Here is a 16,251-nt window from a genome sequence, read left to right on the forward strand (position 1 = left end):
AGTGATTACAACTTGGAATAATATTTTTTTTGGGTAAAGGGTTTACCCCGGTGATTTTATATATTCACAACCAATAAAACAAGTAGTGAGGAGACGTCCAAACTAGTTCTTACATGAGACATGCCCCATGCAAGTAAACCAAAGAAACCAAACTACACATCAAAGAACAACTAGTCTATCAACTAGAAACAGCAAAAGAAAAATGCAATTTAGATCCGATTAGCCTCCATCGTCGTTCACGGTTTCCTCCGCAATCCCCCATTCGTCTCGCAATCTAGTAACATTGATGCATTGCCTGAATTTAGCGCCCATGAGTTTGTATCGGATGGTTTTCAGAATTGTATCACGTATAGTATCCGGAGGTCTCGTTTGATTTCTAAATAATCTCGCGTTTCGCTCTTGCCAAATCACATAAGCGGTCGCTCCAACCAAGAGTTTACTAACATATAAAGCTGCGGATTTCGAACTCCCTCGAGCCTTTAGCCAGCCAATAATCGAGCTCCACTTCGGATCCACTCTAGCCATACCCGCCTTCTCTCGAACCATGAGCCAAATTTTAGAAGAAAAACTACATTCAAAGAAAAGGTGCTCATGGGAATCGACATTTTCGTAACAAAGCAGACAGCACATCATGTTCATATTTTTCCTCCTAGATATATCCCACTGAAGAATAATATCTTGTGTCAGAAGCTTCCGACGCATGATAAGCCACATTAAGAACGCGTGTCTGGGAATACATTGAGGAAACCACACTAAATTAACCCAATCTATTTCTTGCTCCCTAGACCGAACCGAATGCCAAGCTATAGAGGACGAAAAATCATGCGTAACATCACCTTCCTTCCAACATAACCTGTCAGTACTATTCGGATTCAAACGAATATTGTCAAGCTGATCTAACATAGGGAACCGAGACCTCCACTCCTCCGGCCACGCCCAGGAGGTGTCTAGAAAAACATCCGCAACTTTATCATTAAGCCTAAACCCTGCATTAGTGATCACACGAGCCGAAATAAGGTTGGCGAGAGGCCCAAGCTGACTCCATAAGTCGTACCAGGCTGAAGTATCATTCCCATTCCCCAACTTCGACCAGATGTGACTTCTCAATAACGGTCTGATATGCAGAAGCTTCCTCCATGACCAACTACAATTCGACCCTTCTCTACACGTCCAGAAATTGTGGTGCTTTAATCTATACGAGTAAATCCAAGCAACCCATAACGAATCCCTCTTGTTCAGAATACTCCAGGCATGAGACGCCATAAGCGCCTTGTTTACATCTCCCACTCTACGAATACCAAGCCCACCTTCATACTTTGGGACACAAATAGAACTCCAAGAAACTTTAGCTTTCCCTCTGTGAAAGGAAGCTTCTTGAGACCATAAGAAATTCCGCATTTTAGCCTCCAAATCTTTAATGATGCTAGCTGGTAAAATGAAAACGGATGACCAATACACATGCAAAGCAGCCAAAACAAAGATAATAAGTTGTAATCTCCCTGCAAACGAAAGAAGCTTGTTTTTCCAATTAGCTATGCGTTTCTCCATCCTCTCAACCAAAACATTACAATCTTTCGCTAAGAGTCTGGTTGAAATTAGAGGGACCCCTAAATATCTAACCGGTAAAGATCCCTCCTCGAACGGCAAAACATTCAAGATGGCCTCTTTGACAAGATCGGAGACATTACAGAAAAAAGCAGTGCTCTTTTGAATACTCGGAACCAAACCAGACATGTTCGTGAATTGTGTAAGCGATTCCATGATGAAGCTAGCCGAATGAACATCGCCTCGAGCAAAAAGGAACAGGTCATCTGCAAAACAGAGGTTAATAATACGCTGCTTTTCACACCTGTTGTGAAACTTAAACGAAGAACCCAGCCTCGAACCATGCTGAAGAATACAAGTTAGGATTTCCATGACAAGCGTGAAAAGATAAGGAGAAAGTGGATCTCCTTGCCGCAAACCACGTCTTCCCCTGAAATAACCATGCACTTCCCCATTAACACATAGAGAATATGAAGGGGTAGACACACAAATCATAATCCACTCCACCATCTTCGGATTGAAGCCAAACCCAACGAGCACGTCCTTGAGAAAACCCCAATGAACCGTGTCATAAGCTTTTTGAATATCAACTTTAAAAGCACATCTAGGCGGACCATAGCTTCTATGATAGTTGTGCATCAGCTCCTGAGTGAGCAAAATGTTGTCAGATATCTTCCGTCCCGGGATAAAAGCCGACTGGTTGATGCTTACAATTTGGTTCAAAGAGCCTTTAATACGATCCGCCACAATCTTGCTAATACATTTATAGATAACATTGCAACAAGCAATGGGCCGATAGTCCGTAACTGAATAAGGGGTGGCCTTCTTTGGAATAAGAACAATAAGAGTGTTATTCAACTCCCGAAGAAGCTTACCCGTATTGAAGAAATCAATTATGGCATTCGAAACATCAAGACCAATAATATCCCAAGCACTCTTGAAAAAAGCGGCTGAAAACCCATCTGGACCAGGGGCTTTATCGTTCCCAATGGAGAACATAGCTAGCTTAACCTCTTGGCTCGTCACCGAACGAATCATATGCAATGCATCATCGTCATTCAACCTTTTCGAGAAAAGCTCCTGCGTTGGCCGAATGGCTATAGCATCTTCACTACCGAGAAATTTTTCATAATGAGTGACAATCGCCTTAGAGACATTTTCACCCTCAAACATAACCCCTTCTGAGTTTGTAATAACATCAATACGAGTCGAATGATTTCTGCACTTCAAGGATGCATGAAAGAAAGCCGTATTGGCATCCCCCGCTCGAAGGCAATCCACTTTAGATTTTTGTTTTAGGAAACGCTCTTCATCTAGACAAGCCTCTTGAAATTCAGCAGAAATCTTTATCTCTTGATCGCAAAGAACAACATTTAACGGACTACTATCTATATCCCGCTGAATCGCATCCAGCTTCGAACGAAGCACCTCCACTTTCTTATGCAAGTTACCCTGTTGGAACAATAAAGCACGAAGCGGATTTTTTAACAATCTGAGTTTTTTCACCACTCGAAATTGGAATACCCCTTCAATATTAGTATCCCACGCCTTTTTAACAGTCTCCAAAAAACCCGGTTTATAAACCAGAAAATTTGCGAACTTGAACGGTCTATGTTTACTTTTACCCGGCTTTGGGATCTTTAACAAACACGGACAATGATCAGAAAGACGGTACGGATGAAAAAAAGCCACCGAATTGGGAAACAAATCAACAAACGGAGTGTTACCCAAAACTCTATCAATTTTTTTTAACAAGCCAGCTCCCTTTTTTGGTTTTTGACTCCATGTGTAATGCAAACCTGAGCTATTTATGTCGAACACTTCTATTTCCGAAATACAATCTTGAAACTCTCTCATACCAGCCGATATGTTAGACACTCCCATAGACTTATCATCAAGATTGAGAGCTGAGTTGAAATCGCCCAAGATAACCCAAGGATTATTACCCACAAGCACCTTATGCTTAGACAAATGATACCATAATTCCCTTCGAGTAACATAATAATTCGCTGCATAAACAATGGAACAGAATAGTACTTTCTTGTCATGCTTAAATACAAGTTGGAAGTGCATAACTTGCGCAGATTGTGAGAGCAAAATAACATCAAAAGTACCCGGATCCCAGCCAGCAATGATCCTCGTTCCCTTGTCACAACTATTTCCATTCGATGTCCAATCCCAACGACGAAACACAGAAGAACAAACCTTGTTAAGATTATCAACATTCACATGGGATTCAAGGATAGCACAAAACGACAAACTATTTTCTTTTACAATCTGACGAACCTCCTGTTGTTTCAGAGGGCGGTTCAACCCCCTAATATTCCAAGAAGCAAGACTAACCATTGGAAACAACTGGAGAAGGAGTGCTTGCCCCTTGAACTTTGTGCGTCCCTTCCCTGAGAAAATAATCCATCTCACAATAACCTTCCATCACCTCGTCTTCATCCGAGTCCTCATTACCATCTCCAGCCGATTTACTTCTTTGGCCTTGCTCCTCATTCACTTCATTCAAAACATCAAAAGGATTTCGAGACACCACATTAGTTGATTCCGATTTAGACTTCCCGTTATCTTTCCGATTAGTAGAAACTGGACGATATTCAAATTTTGGCTTCGGTTTATTGACATTAAATCCCACCTTTTTCGCTGCCTTCTTCCCTAGCACAGTAGTATACCCATCGTCGTCCACAGTAGGTTGCCTCTTTGACGGACCAGGATCCTGAACCGGCTGCTTCATCTTTCTATCATAACCCGGACCCTTATGTTGTTGTTTTTTATCTTTTGACACTCTAGGAGCCTGCAGAGGACAATTCTCATGGGTGTGCCCGAAAACACAGCATCGGCCACACCTATGAGGACACCATTCATATTCAACGTAGACCTTCTCCTTTACAAACCCATCCCCATCAAGACAAGGAACCGCAATCGTTAACTCTTCTTTCAGTTCAGAATCTGCTGAAATTTCTACCAGAGCCCGAGCGTAGCTGCTTCTACCCCACACATCAACGCACATAGACGTGGTGAACGAATCCAAAGCCTTTGGCACACCAATAGTTGTAGCAATTAGACTTAAACCATCCTCCGTATACGCCGCTAGAGGAACCTCATGGAATTTTACCCAAACCTGAACCTTTTTCACTTCTTTTTTCTCAAGCTTTAACGATGGCGACCACACTTCTAAGAATAACGGCTGTGAACGAATAATCCATGGCCCCTCAGTAAGAACCTTTTGCATACCTGCTTGATCAGCAAACTTGAAGAAGAAAAAGCCGTTGGCATTCATCATCGACTTCTGCAATCCATACCGCTTCCAATTATTTCTAACAAAATAGTCCACCACGGGAAAAGCAACCCGATCCCCCAAGAAGTACCCATATAGCGTGTTAGCAAGCTTATTATGCACTACTCTGACCGATTCCCTAGAAAGGACCACATCACACCCATCCTGTTTCTCACTCGTCTCTAAGGAACGAAAATTCACTTTAACATCCGCCTTATTCCTTTGGACCACATTAGCAAATGAAAGAGTCTCATGGCACTGATGTCACACCCCCAAAATCCACACGCGGAGTATCACCGCTTGGGAGCGTGACTGACCAGGATCAAGCCACCAATCATATTGAACATGCATATAGTATTAAGTAAGATAAAAGAAAACCATCCGTTCAATACAAAAGGTGTTCAAAACATGTTATTGTTTTAAAGTGTAGCGGAAGCATAGTAATAATCCAACAATAGTAAATAGTTCAAATGTTATAATAGTTCAGCATAGAAACCACGAATCCTTGTCCACAACGACCCGCTTCTCCAGTGCAAGCTCCAAGTACCTAACGATCTGCAAGGCATGTAACAGAATGGTCAACAAACTAGTTGAGCGAGTTCACAGTAAGTAAATGTGTAACAGTAAGTAACAGGTGGCTCTACAGGGCCGATAGTAAGTTATGCTGGTGGGGGCTTCCCATGTTAAGTTACCACTAGACTATTCGTATTATTATCCCTGTTCTTCGTCCGAGAACAGAAGTGTGTATAAAGTGTGCGTAGGTTTTACGCACGTATCCTTCGTAACCTGAGGATAGGAGTAAGTAATGCGTACACGTAGGTTTTACGTGCGTATCCTTCGTAACCGAGGATAGAATGGCATGTGAACCCGTAGGTGTTATCCCAACCTACGTAACCGTCCTGACATCCGAGGACATGATAGGTGACAGTCTAGTAAAGCATATGTACGTTCCTTTCAATAACAACCTTTAACCCATTCCCACAACCCGGGAATCCCATGCCTTAGTAGGAGTGTGAACTCACCTTGGTTTGCTCGGTATGCTAAGTTATGCACTCACAAGTAATTAATCACGTCCTAGTGTATGCACGTATAACGAATCAGTTCATGTTCACAATTGTACGCATGCAGTTAATTGTTCACATAGCAGTCAGTTTGCATATCGGCACAACACGTAGTATTACACGAATATGTTCATCACCAAGCATGGCATGACTATTAATACAACATATGTTCTACTGTTCAAAGCATTATCAAAACCCTAATATCTTTCGATTCATACTATCATCTTTCGAAAACAAGTGTCACAAAGATCCTTCGGACCGAATGTCATGTTTCGGACCATGACATCTTTCGGTCCAAACTATCCTTCGGTCCAACTATCTGTCGGTCAACCAGTATCCTTCGGTCAACTATGGTTCGATCAGGTTATGGTTCGGTCAAACTACCATGGTTCGAGCCATTGGTATCTTTCGGTCATGGCAGTTACGTTTTATCCATTAACACAATTTCACTAATCAGTTATCATCAACAAGATCAACCAAGCATGATTCTCATGTTTATCAAGAACCCTAATCTGAAACAAGATCATTCAAACTATCCGATTAACACATATGCGCCGATTACATAAACGTGTCCGATTACAATATTCTAAATCACAAGTTATCATCAAGTCGTATTACCAATCATCCATTTAACAAACATAAATTTCCTATCCGATCGATCACCCTGACTGGATTAACTAGCCGATTAACAAAACGATTCGTAACACCGAACATGAAATCATTTGACCATAATCACAACAGATCCAATGTGCATACAACTCCGATTAATACCCATACACAATCATCTTACAAATCAGTTAACATACAACCAACATATTTACATACGATTGATAATTCAAGAAATCATGTACTGTGGACACTAACCGGGATAGTAAGCAAAAGAATTGATCAGCAAAGTCTCCGTAAGGGTTGTGGTTGCCGTCACAAATTAAAAGTGTTCTAGGGTTTTTCTCAAAAACTGCCGACTATGCATGTGTTTCGTATATAACATTTCACAGTAATGGGCCAAGCCCATTTAAAATGACTGGGCCGAAACATACCGAAGGATATGTTTCGTGATTCTTCGGGCCGAATGATGTCGAAGGATATGTTTCGTGCTCGAAGGATATGTTTCGTGGTCCTTCGAGTCCTTCGAACTATGTTTCGATCTAGACTAAGTGTTTAATAATAATTCTAATAATAATTCCAATATTATTTTCTATTATAGCAAGTAATCACATATAGGCAAAATGACGATATGTCTCATTAAAACACAACGAGTACAATTACAAATCCATAATTCAAACAGCTAGACAGTCAAAGTCAACGCGCATTAAATGCGAAAGTGAAAGTCAGAAACTCGAGTTGTCACATTATCCCCAACTTGAAAGAAATTTCGTCCCGAAATTTAGTACGCACTTACTGAGGAAGCTAGGTATCGTTCACTGGTTTTCCTGGGGTGTCACATCATCCCCCCGTTGATTTGGAATTTCGTCCCGAAATTCAGTAGTAGTAGCTTCAGCCTCAGAAGTGGATGCATTGGTTTCGAATAACTGGGGATACTTTTCTTGCATCTGGTCTTCGCGTTCCCATGTATACTCCGGGCCACGCTGGGAGTTCCAACGAACTCGAACAAGAGGGATTCTCTTGTGTTTGAGGACCTTAACATCCCGGTCCGTGATTTCAACTGGTTCCTCGACGAACTGCAACCGCTCGTCGATAGTGAGTTCCTTAAAAGGAACTATAAGGGTCTCATCTGATAGGCATTTCTTCAGATTCGACACGTGAAATACATTGTGAACTGCACCGAGTTCAGCTGGTAGGTTTAATCTGTAGGCTACTTTGCCAATCTTTTCTAAGATTTCGAATGGTCCGACGTACCGCGGATTCAGTTTGCCTCGTTTGCCAAATCGAACCACACCTTTCCAGGGTGAAACTTTCAACAAAACCCGGTCCCCGACCTCAAATTCCAATGGCTTTCTACGCTTGTCCGCGTAGGCTTTCTGACGGTCGCGTGCTGCCGCCATGCGTTGTCGTATCTGTGCTATCTTTTCTGTGGCGTCCACAACAATATCTGGACCCGTAATTTGACTATCTCCCACCTCTGCCCAACAGAGAGGTGACCGGCATTTACGTCCGTACAATGCCTCAAATGGAGCGGCTTGAATGCTGGTGTGGTAACTGTTATTGTATGAGAACTCCACCAAAGGGAGGTGCTTTTCCCAGCCGTTGCCGAAATCGATAACACACGCTCGAAGCATGTCTTCTAGAGTTTGAATAGTTCGCTCAGACTGCCCATCCGTCTGAGGATGATATGCTGTGCTCATGTCTAATCGTGAGCCGAAGGATTTGTGCATCGCTTGCCAAAGCTCTGACGTGAATCGTGCATCGCGATCCGAAATAATAGAGGTGGGCACTCCGTGCCTCGAAACAATTTCTTTCATGTAAATGTCTGCTAGTGTAGAAAACTTATCCGTTTCTTTGATAGCCAAGAAGTGAGCAGACTTTGTGAGCCGATCAACGACCACCCAGATAGTGTCATTCCCACGCTGGGATCTAGGTAGGCCAGTAACAAAATCCATGGAAATTTGTTCCCATTTCCATTGTGGTATTTCTGGTTGCTGAAGTAGGCCTGATGGTTTCTGGTACTCGATTTTAACCCTTGCACAAGTTAAACACTTGCCGACGTAAGTTGCGATAAGAGCTTTCATGTTTGGCCACCAATAAGTTGTTCTGATATCGTGGTACATCTTATCCGACCCTGGATGTACCGAGTAGCGAGACTTGTGCGCTTCATCCATCACAAGTTCGCGTAAACCGCCATAAAGTGGGACCCAAATACGCCCCGTTACATAGTAGGCGCCGTCTTCCTTTTGTTCCATTTGTTGCCTTGAACCGCGCAAGGCTTCAGCCTTGACGTTTTCGGGTTTTAGTGCTTCTATCTGAGCAGCTCGTATCTGTGCAGGAAGACTGGACTGAATGGTAAGCTGTAGCGCTCGCACGCGCTTAGGTAGAGTGTCTTTCCGACTGAGGGCATCAGCCACAACATTGGCCTTGCCTGGATGATACTTGATGGCGCATTCGTAGTCGTTCAGGAGTTCAACCCATCTTCGTTGGCGCATATTCAAATCCTTTTGCTTAAGGATATGCTCGAGACTCCTGTGATCGGTGTAAATCGTGCACCTGGTACCGTACAGGTAGTGTCGCCATATCTTAAGCGCGAAAACAACAGCTCCCAGCTCTAAATCGTGCGTCGTGTAGTTCCGTTCATGAACCTTGAGTTGCCGAGAGGCGTATGCGATAACTTTATCCCGTTGCATCAATACACAACCAAGCCCTTGTATCGATGCGTCACAATAAACCACGAAGTCATCCGTGCCCTCGGGCAGTGAGAGAATAGGCGCGCTGCAAAGCCTATCCTTTAAGTACTGAAAAGCGGTCTCCTGTGTATTACCCCATCTGTAAACGACACCTTTCTGTGTAAGCATAGTGAGTGGTTGCGCGATCTTGGAGAAGTCTTTAATAAATCGCCTGTAGTAACCTGCCAAACCCAAGAATTGGCGTATTTCTGTCGGTGTACGTGGTGCTGGCCAGTTTCTGATTGAATCAACCTTGGATGGATCGACATGAATCCCATCCTTGTTTACCACATGGCCTAAGAAGTGGACTTCACGAAGCCAGAAGTCGCATTTAGAAAACTTTGCATACAGTTGCTCCTTTCGAAGAAGTTCCAAGATAAGGCGTAAGTGCTGCTCGTGCTCCTCCTGACTCTTGGAGTAGATCAAAATGTCGTCGATGAAGACGATAACAAACTTGTCGAGATAGGGTTTGCACACCCTGTTCATAAGATCCATGAAGACTGCTGGCGCGTTCGTAAGCCCGAATGGCATGACAAGAAACTCGTAGTGACCATAACGAGTTCTGAAAGCAGTTTTGGAGACGTCCTCATCCCGGACTCTCAGCTGATGATACCCTGACCTCAAATCGATCTTGGAATAGTAACACGACCCTTGCAACTGGTCGAATAGGTCATCTATGCGCGGAAGAGGATAACGGTTCTTCACCGTCACCTTGTTGAGTTCACGGTAGTCTATACACATTCTGAACGTACCGTCTTTCTTCTTCACAAATAACACTGGAGCTCCCCAAGGCGAAGAGCTTGGACGAATAAAGCCCTTTTCCAAGAGCTCTTGCAGCTGTTTCGACAGTTCTTCCAGTTCGGTTGGAGCTAAACGATATGGTGCGCGGGCTATTGGCGCTGCTCCAGGTGCCAATTCGATCTGAAACTCGACTTGACGATGAGGCGGTAAGCCTGGTAAATCTTCAGGAAACACCTGAGGGAAGTCACGTACAACTGGGATATCCTCCAGCTTCTTTTCCTTTGCTGATGCATCAGTAACGAGAGCCAGAATGGCAGTATGCCCCTTTCGTAAACATTTCTGCGCCTTCAAGTAAGAGATGATGCCAACCACAGCACCACTCTTGTCGCCCTGAACTTCGAGAGGTTCTTGACTGGAGCGAGGAATACGAATAACTTTTTCCTTGCATAAGATCTCTGCGTGATGTTGAGATAACCAATCCATGCCGATGACGACGTCGAAGCTACCCAAGACTATGGGTATAAGATCAATCGTGAAAATCTGACCCGCTAGAATAATGCTACAACCCTTGACTACATGAGCGGCTTCTACACTTTTACCATTTGCTAGTTCTACGACGTGTTTAGTGTCTAGAGGTGTTGGTGTACGTTTTAATAAGTTACTCATTTTCATGGACATATAACTTGTATCAGCACCCGAATCAAATAAGACAGTAACGTAAATATCGTCGAGAAGGAACTTACCCATAACTACGTTAGGATCATTCACTGCATCTCCTCGACCCAACACAAATGCTCGACCACGAGCTTCATTGCCGTTGTTGTTGTTGTTGTTGTTGTTGTTGTTGCCCCCATTATTGTTGTTATGGTTCCCGTTGCCCTGATGGTTGTTGTTGCGGTTCTGGTTCAACTGTGGGCAATCGCGTTTGAAGTGACCTTCAGCCCCACACTTATAACACCCCCTGTTGCCCTGTTGCTGATTCTGCTGGTTCTGTGGAGCTGGTTGCTGAGGCTGCTGATTCTGATTTGCAGGGCGAGCGCTTCTACAATCTTTGGCTTCGTGACCCATCTTTAAACACCTTTGACAACGGCCCTTATTGCACTGGCCGCTGTGATGCCTGTTGCAGTTGTTACACTTTGGAAGGTTTCCTCGATACCCTCCCTGTCTGTGGCTGCTCGATGAGTGCTGACTGGGACTTTGGTAACTATCCGTCTTTCGCTGCTGAGACTGTGACTGTACCGATGCTGATCCCTTGCTAGAATCCCCCTCCCATTTTCTCTTACTTTCGCTGGGAGTGGCAAGTGTAGTAGTAGCAGTAGCGGTAGCGGTAGCACTGATACGCTTTGGCAGTTTGCCCTGGTCTACTGCCTGATCTGTGATGCGATGAGCGAGACGCTGGATTTCCTGGATGTTGTTGAGGTTAGCCGAGGTAACGTGGCTCTGTATTTCCGGTGCCAAACCTTTGAGATACAACTCAATTCGCTTGTATGGAGGGTCCACCATAGTTGGACATAACACAGCCAACTCATTCGATCTTTTGGTGTAAGCTTCGATTTCCGAACCAACCATTTTCAAGTTATACAACTCATCCTCCAACTTGTGGATGTCTTCTCTAGTGCAGTATTCCCTCTTGATCAATTCTTTGAAATCATTCCAGGGTGTGGCGTTAGCAGCTGCCAACCCTAAGATCTGCACTTGTGCGTTCCACCAAGTGAGCGCAATCCCTTCAAGTGTGCCAGTGGCGAACTTCACCCTGCGAGCCTCAGGGCATTCACACATTTCGAAAACCGACTCGAGCTTTTCAAACCAGTGGAGGAGTCCGACTGCCCCCTCCGTGCCACTGAACGAGCTAGGACGACAGTCCATGAAAGTCTTGAAGGTACACGCAGGTTGTTGCTGAGCGGGTTGACCTATTGTGTACGAATAGGACAAGGTTAAATACGAGAATTATTGTAGGATCTAAAGATCCTTGTATGAATCTATACCGCAGGATATACTACCTGCTTGGGCGGCTGCAACTGCCGCAGCAACGAGAGCCTCTAGCTGGGCTTGAGTCATGGTAATTCGTGCGGCCATTGATCTTCACATCAAAGGCAACATAAGTGAGAAAGGTTCGCGAATAGTGCGATGACAGAAGAGTGTAAGCACATAAGTATTCTCATGCAATGACAAGTCGTGAGCAAAGTAATGTAAGCATACTACGAGCAAAGTTCTATGCAAATTCTAGCATGTAGGCAGTAAACATAAACCTTATTACCTAGGAAGTTGAGTCTTGCACGTGGAGCGAAGCGTCGTTGTGGATCGTTGAGAGCACTGTTCTGGTTATAGTCTGGTTTTAATAAAAACGTGTTCCCATATTAAAACCAAGTTCTCTATAACCAATGGCTCTGATACCAGGATATGGGTTAAAGGTTGTTATTGAAAGGAACGTACATATGCTTTACTAGACTGTCACCTATCATGTCCTCGGATGTCAGGACGGTTACGTAGGTTGGGATAACACCTACGGGTTCACATGCCATTCTATCCTCGGTTACGAAGGATACGCACGTAAAACCTACGTGTACGCATTACTTACTCCTATCCTCAGGTTACGAAGGATACGTGCGTAAAACCTACGCACACTTTATACACACTTCTGTTCTCGGACGAAGAACAGGGATAATAATACGAATAGTCTAGTGGTAACTTAACATGGGAAGCCCCCACCAGCATAACTTACTATCGGCCCTGTAGAGCCACCTGTTACTTACTGTTACACATTTACTTACTGTGAACTCGCTCAACTAGTTTGTTGACCATTCTGTTACATGCCTTGCAGATCGTTAGGTACTTGGAGCTTGCACTGGAGAAGCGGGTCGTTGTGGACAAGGATTCGTGGTTTCTATGCTGAACTATTATAACATTTGAACTATTTACTATTGTTGGATTATTACTATGCTTCCGCTACACTTTAAAACAATAACATGTTTTGAACACCTTTTGTATTGAACGGATGGTTTTCTTTTATCTTACTTAATACTATATGCATGTTCAATATGATTGGTGGCTTGATCCTGGTCAGTCACGCTCCCAAGCGGTGATACTCCGCGTGTGGATTTTGGGGGTGTGACAACTGACCAGCAGTATCATCCTTGCTAGTCGACGACGAAGATGCTCCAGCAGCAAACAAGTTTTCCACAGGTTTAGAAATACTCATCAACCCATCCAAAACCGATGCATTCGACGTGGAAAACATACCTCTTCTAGGAAGCAAAGGGTTACCTTCAATATTAGTTACACGTAGTCCAATTCCACGAATTGGAGCTGTACCAGGTGTAGACAATTCCTCAACCACCGGTTCATTCAAGTATTCAGCACCATCTACACTTAACGGAACATTCGTAAAATCCTTGAGCGATTCAGGCGGTTTACCACGATCATGCAGGACACCATCAGCAATTCCACCCGGCTTGGAACGATCATCCATAACTAGTCACTCACCTCTCACTTGAAACCAGAATATCAAAGAAGCATGCACACGTAAACCAAAACCCTACTGCCGCCACCAACAAGAACGAAGACAAAAACCCTAAATCCTATAAACCCTAGAATGAAACCTGATCCCTTAATCAATTAAACCTGAGCACCAATCTAGCTAAAATAAACTCAGTTATCCGCAATCAGTGACTACCAGTTTAATAAATCAGGGTTCTTGAGTCAAAACTAGAGCGGCGATTACAAGAAAAAACGAAAAAAACCCTAGTTCTAGATCGATCCCTAGTGCTAACGAGTTCGTTATAGAGAATTGGAAGAACAATCCTCTAATCACAGACTGTTATACACAAGATCACGAAGAAAAACTTTGGATTCACGAGGAACGAAAATCGCCAATAGGAGAGAGAGAATTAGGGTTCATGTTAGGAACATAAGAAACGTAACTTAAAAACGTAAATACAAAGGTAAGGTAAGGCACGGCCCGTTCGTCTAATAGACATTAGTACATTGTAGGGAGCCGTGTTCGCTGAGGAAATTTGGGGTACGATTCTGAAGACGCAATACTGTGAGTTCATGTCCCCCTTTTCTTTAAACTGTTTTGTTTATTAACTTCGGGGGTGAAATGCATGTTACAAAAGGATTACATACGAATACTATTGTTGGTGCATACATCTGTCGTCTTCGTCTTGTATCGAGTCTTGTATTTAGATATGTTAGATCAGGGCACGTTGTACGAGAAAATAGGTGGTATAGGTGTTAATTAGTGTGATTCCGCTTGAAAGTGGTGATTCCGCTTGAAATGTGTTGTGACTATTTCAAGCGAAATCATAACTATCTGATTCCGCTTGAAATGTGCATGTCCCTTTCAAGCGGAACCCCTTGGCCTATATATAGTCATTTCAAGCGAAATCTCTGTAATAGAGAGAAGTTCTTAATTTTCATACCGAGGTGCTGCCGGTTTGTTCTCTGCATGTAATTAGTGTTATATCAATCAGAAAGGTGTTTAAAGTGATTTGCAAGCTGTATCGAAGTCTGTTTCTTAGTTTCCGCCTCTGAAACAGATAAAAACTTCTCTGAACGACTCGTTCGGGTCATCACACGATCCTACAATTGGTATCAGAGCTCAGGAGGAGGAGTTCGTACCGATTCAGCTGAAAATTTCTGTTTTCTACACCTTCTTTTCAAAATTAACAAGTTTTTACGGTTAAAATTGGCTCATTTTCTCACAGATAGTGTAAAACTGTATTTTAACAAACCCTTGAGAGTTTCAGCATAAAATTCAGCCTAAAAGTGACTAAAATGGACCTAAGAAGTGATTCCGCTCGAACGAACATCTGAGATTCCGCTCGAGATTGCTTATTCCGCTTGAGATTTTCAAGCGAAACCTGTGATTTCACTTCAATATTGTTTGATTTCGCTTCAAAGTCACTATTCCACTTGAAAATTCACGCGAAATCAGAGATTCCGCTCCAAATTGGCTGATTCCGCTTGAGATTGTAGTTATTCCGCTTGAAAATTTTCAAGCGAAATCAGTGATTTCGCTTCAATTGATATTTCGCTTGAAACTTTGATCTTGCTTGAAGTTGTTATTTCAGGTGATTCCGCTTGAAGACCTTATTTCACTTGAAGTGGATATTTCGCTTGAAAAGTGTTGTTTTTGAAAAACGTGCCAAAGAATCATGAGTGAAGAGTTTTACAACACGTTCGCAACATCCCCGACTACTCCGACTTCCATTGCTCAGAACATGAATTTGGAAAACGAAACCGGAACATTACAAAAATCCCCGAAGCTAAGGAGCATTGAGGAATATTACGGATGGAAAGATAGATTTGAAAACTGGGTTCAAGCTAACCATCTAAGATCCTGGGAGTGTATTCTGAAAAAAGTATGTTCTACCACGTACTGATCTGCAAGTTGACAAAGAAATCTCGGAATTCAGTGACAAAGAACGTGACATGTACAAAGCTGAAAAAATGATGATCAGTTTACTTTAGCAAGCCATTAAGGAAGACATTTTTGTGTTGCTTCAACATGACAAATGTGACAACTCGAGTTTCCGAGATTCCATTTTCGCATTTATTGCACGCTCACTGTTTGTTTAGTTGTTTACTTGCACAATTAGTTTGCTATGTAACTGTATACGTTTTGGTTCAGTAAAATGTATTGTGTTTGTGCATGGTTATGTGTTAAAGATTTGACAAATACATGAACTTGGTGATGAAACTGTAAATTATATTGTGATGGGTGTGTTTTATGTAAAAGATGATACTTAGGGGTGTGTAGAGTAGTTAGTGAAATCTTAATCACTCCTAACCCTAACCTCCTTCACTAATCATCACACAAAATCAACATACGTACTTTCACATCCTCCAATCCTCTCCTACAATCATTTTCTTCATCATTGGCACAAGCTCTCAATCATAACTCTTGATCCCTCTCTTCATCTAGAATCAATCTAAGGTAAACGTTCAATGATTTCTTGTTGTTAATCTTTGATTATGTGATTCATGCAAAACCCTAGTTCTACATACAATAGTTCTGTGTTTATTGATTGATTCTGATTATTGTGAAATGATTATGATTAGTTGTGTAATCACTTGCCTGACAATTAGATGCATGATATGTTAGAATTGTTTTTTGGGTAAAGGGTTACCCCGGTGAATTTTATAAAAGAATCAAAGAACAGGGTGCGACAAAAAGTTTGACACACACTACTAGGCTTGACATGCCAAGCCTAGGCAAAACAAACAAACAAAACCAAAGAAACAGCCAAACTAGAACAACCCGAAACACAAACAAAAACTA

At 42.8% G+C, this 16,251-nt stretch overlaps 1 protein-coding gene across 1 annotated transcript; it reads right to left on the reverse strand.

Moving 5' to 3' along the window:
• Positions 1-219: 219 nt before the first annotated feature.
• On the reverse strand, positions 220-13,437 carry LOC110868332. The gene is made up of 3 exons (XM_022117490.1): positions 13,089-13,437; positions 3,889-5,010; positions 220-3,554 (listed from the first exon to the last, which is right to left on the reverse strand). Exons 1-3 carry the CDS (start codon positions 13,435-13,437, stop codon positions 220-222), a joined length of 4,806 nt encoding a protein of 1,601 aa, XP_021973182.1.
• Between the last annotated feature and the right edge of the window lie 2,814 nt (positions 13,438-16,251).

This window comes from Helianthus annuus, chromosome 1 (genome assembly GCF_002127325.2).
Source record: "Helianthus annuus cultivar XRQ/B chromosome 1, HanXRQr2.0-SUNRISE, whole genome shotgun sequence".
Classification (NCBI taxonomy): Eukaryota; Viridiplantae; Streptophyta; class Magnoliopsida; order Asterales; family Asteraceae; genus Helianthus; species Helianthus annuus.

Coding starts and splice junctions, on each gene's coding strand:
- LOC110868332 (XM_022117490.1), bottom strand. CDS start 13,437: ATGGATGATCGTTCCAAGCCGGGTGGAATTGCTGATGGTGTCCTGCAT. Junction 5,011..13,088: donor TAGCAAGGATGATACTGCTG/GTCAGTTGTCAC, acceptor TTCGTTCCTTAG/AGACGAGTGAGAAACAGGAT. Junction 3,555..3,888: donor TTCTCCAGTTGTTTCCAATG/GTTAGTCTTGCT, acceptor TTGTTTATGCAG/CGAATTATTATGTTACTCGA.